General features: G+C 60.2%; 1 protein-coding gene across 1 annotated transcript; it reads left to right on the top strand.

The window, feature by feature from the left end:
* The first annotated feature begins 439 nt into the window (after window positions 1-439).
* Window positions 440-2,311, top strand: LOC132206664 (large ribosomal subunit protein mL50-like). The gene is made up of 2 exons (XM_059641233.1): window positions 440-596; window positions 1,769-2,311. Exons 1-2 carry the CDS (start codon window positions 504-506, stop codon window positions 2,138-2,140), a joined length of 465 nt encoding a protein of 154 aa, XP_059497216.1. The 5' UTR covers window positions 440-503; the 3' UTR covers window positions 2,141-2,311.
* The last annotated feature ends 312 nt before the right edge of the window (window positions 2,312-2,623 follow it).

Here is a 2,623-nt window from a genome sequence, read left to right as displayed (position 1 = left end):
GTTCCCTGGATCTGCTTCTACGCCTGCGCGTCATGTATCCACGCGAAAGCGGCCCACTTTACGCAGAGATAGTGGGAGCTGCCGATCCTGGAGTCTGAAATAACAAAGTGTGGAGCTGGATGATCACAGCAGCAGCAGCAGAGGAGCAGGAAAGCTAACGTTTCTGAAGGAGGATCCCGACCCGAAACGTCAGCGTTCCTGCTCCTCTCATGCTGCCCGGCCTGTTGTGTTCACCAGCTGCACACTTCACGCATGCGTGGTATTTGTAGCGAGCCTGCAGCCGACGTCTGGGCGTGGTTAGGCGCGACACATGCGCGCTTTCCCGACGGCGCCGGCTTGCTTAATGAACATGCGCAGTAGTTTCAGTGTGCCGCCGGGCGGAGCGGGGTGGGCGTGGTTCAGCAGTTGCATCCGCACCTGCTCTGCAGCGCCGGCGGCGAAATGGGCGTGGTTTTCTATCCGCATGCGTACTGAGAACCCCGGCACAAGCGGACCGGGGAAGAATGGCGGCGGTGATGGTGAGACTGGGCCTGGTTTCCCGGGGCCTGAGGAAGGGCCTGAGCTCCAGCTTCACAACAGGACAGCAAGGGCTAGAGGTGAATTTGTACAGGAACTGGGGGAGTCAGGGGCCAATCCCTGCGGGGTCCGGGGTGCTTAGGGACCAATCCCTGCGGGAACAGTGGGGTTGGGGGGGGCAGATCAGGGGCCAATCCCTGTGGGGATAGAGGGGCAGGGAGGTCAGGGGCCAATCCCTGCAGAGATAGTGGGGAGGTCAGGGGCCAATCCCTGCAGAGATGGCAGCGGGGGGGGGGGGGGGGAGGTCAGGGGCCAATCCCTGCAGAGATAGTGGGGAGGTCAGGGGCCAATCCCTGCAGAGAAAGTTGGCGGGGGAGGTCAGGGGCCAATCATGCAGAGATGGCAGCGGTGGGGGGGGGGGGAGGACAGGGGCCAATCCCTGCAGAGATAGTGGGGAGGTCAGGGGCCAATCCCTGCAGAGATGGCAGCGGGGGGGGGGGGGGGGGGAGGTCAGGGGCCAATCCCTGCAGAGATAGTGGGGAGGTCAGGGGCCAATCCCTGCAGAGAAAGTTGGCGGGGGAGGTCAGGGGCCAATCATGCAGAGATGGCAGCGGTGGGGGGGGGGGAGGACAGGGGCCAATCCCTGCAGAGATGGCAGCGGGGGGGGGGGGGAGGTCAGGGGCCAATCCCTGCAGAGATAGTGGGGAGGTCAGGGGCCAATCCCTGCAGAGAAAGTTGGCGGGGGAGGTCAGGGGCCAATCCCTGCAGAGATGGCAGCGGTGGGGGGGGAGGACAGGGGCCAATCCCTGCAGAGATGGCAGCGGCGGGGGGGTGGGGGGGAGGACAGGGGCCAATCCCTGCAGAGATGGCAGCGGGGGGGGAGGTCAGGGGCCAATCCCTGCAAAGATAGTGGGGGGTGGGGGGTCAGGGGCCAATCCCTGCAGGGATAGAGGGGTGGGGGGTCAGGGGCTAATCCCTGCAGGATAGAGGGGTGGGAGGTTTTGGGCCAATCCCTGCAGGGATTGGGGGGGAGGGGAGGTCAGGGGCCAATCCCTGTGGGGACATGGCGGGGGGGGGGGAGGTCTGGGGCCAACCCCTGCGAAAACCAGGGTGGGGCAGGACCGTGGGGACCAGCGAGCGTCAGACTGGGCTGCTTGGGGAGTTGGGTGTGCAGTGGTAGAACAACATCGGTTCGTTCTGTTTCCTTTGGTTGATTTGGGTTTTGAATTCAGACTCGACTCTCTGTCTCCAGGACCCCTCCCTGGTTATGCCCCCCTTCCGGAGCCGTAAATACCAGCCACCTGACCAGTTGGAAGAGAGGGTGCGGGCGGCGGTGGAGCGGGTCACAGGCTCGCCCTCTGGCCCGGACTGGCGGGAGGCTCATCTTGACGAGGGCCAGAGGTTCAGTCTCCTCCGCGAGTTGGCACAAGAGCTGAACCACGCAGTGCCCAACTCTCAGCTCCATCAGACCAGGAGCCCTGGTGAGCTCCTGCGCTTTTACCAGCAACCAGTCGACGCAGACTCCTTCGCCTTCCAGGAGCTGGCTCACTCAAAGCTTCCCCCCAATATCCGTATCAACTGGGCCTATGAGGGGAAAGGAGGGGAAGGAATGTACCCAGGCTGAGAGGAGGAGTGCATGGAGTCTGTGTTCTGTGAAGATGGCACTCAATGTCCTTCCTTCCCTCATGAGACAAGAATGGACATCTGTCAGACCCCATTGCACTTGGAAGGGATAGTTACATGCCCTTATTCTATCTGTGGACCCTAAAGTATTGAATAAATTTCTTTCTAAATATGTCTTGAAGCCAGTCGTGATTCTTCCATCTGGCTACGTCGAACTTCACAGGCTGTTCACCATCTTTATAAAAACCAGAACAAGGACCCCTTGAATGTGCTTCTCAGCTCTTTGACCGGAATGCCACGTTTCTGCTGCGTCTCTGGATTATTTTGGCCAAAAGTTGATTGATCTCAGTGTTAAATCCACTCAACAACTGAGAATCAATAGCGGTCTATAGTGGAGAAGATTCACCACCCTCTGAGTGAAGAAGTTTCTCCTGATCTTGGTCTAAAGTGCCCAGCACCCAAATGCTACTTCCTCCCCAAACTA

Source organism: Stegostoma tigrinum, chromosome 41, assembly GCF_030684315.1.
Source record: "Stegostoma tigrinum isolate sSteTig4 chromosome 41, sSteTig4.hap1, whole genome shotgun sequence".
NCBI lineage: Eukaryota > Metazoa > Chordata > Chondrichthyes > Orectolobiformes > Stegostomatidae > Stegostoma > Stegostoma tigrinum.
Note: the sequence above shows the minus strand (reverse complement) of the source record. Positions and strands in the feature narration are given on the sequence as shown.

Excerpts from the sequence above, each read along its gene's own strand:
- LOC132206664 (XM_059641233.1), top strand. The coding sequence starts at position 504 with ATGGCGGCGGTGATGGTGAGACTGGGCCTGGTTTCCCGGGGCCTGAGG. Across the intron at positions 597-1,768 it reads CAGGACAGCAAGGGCTAGAG|GACCCCTCCCTGGTTATGCC; the intron begins GTGAATTTGTAC and ends CTCTGTCTCCAG.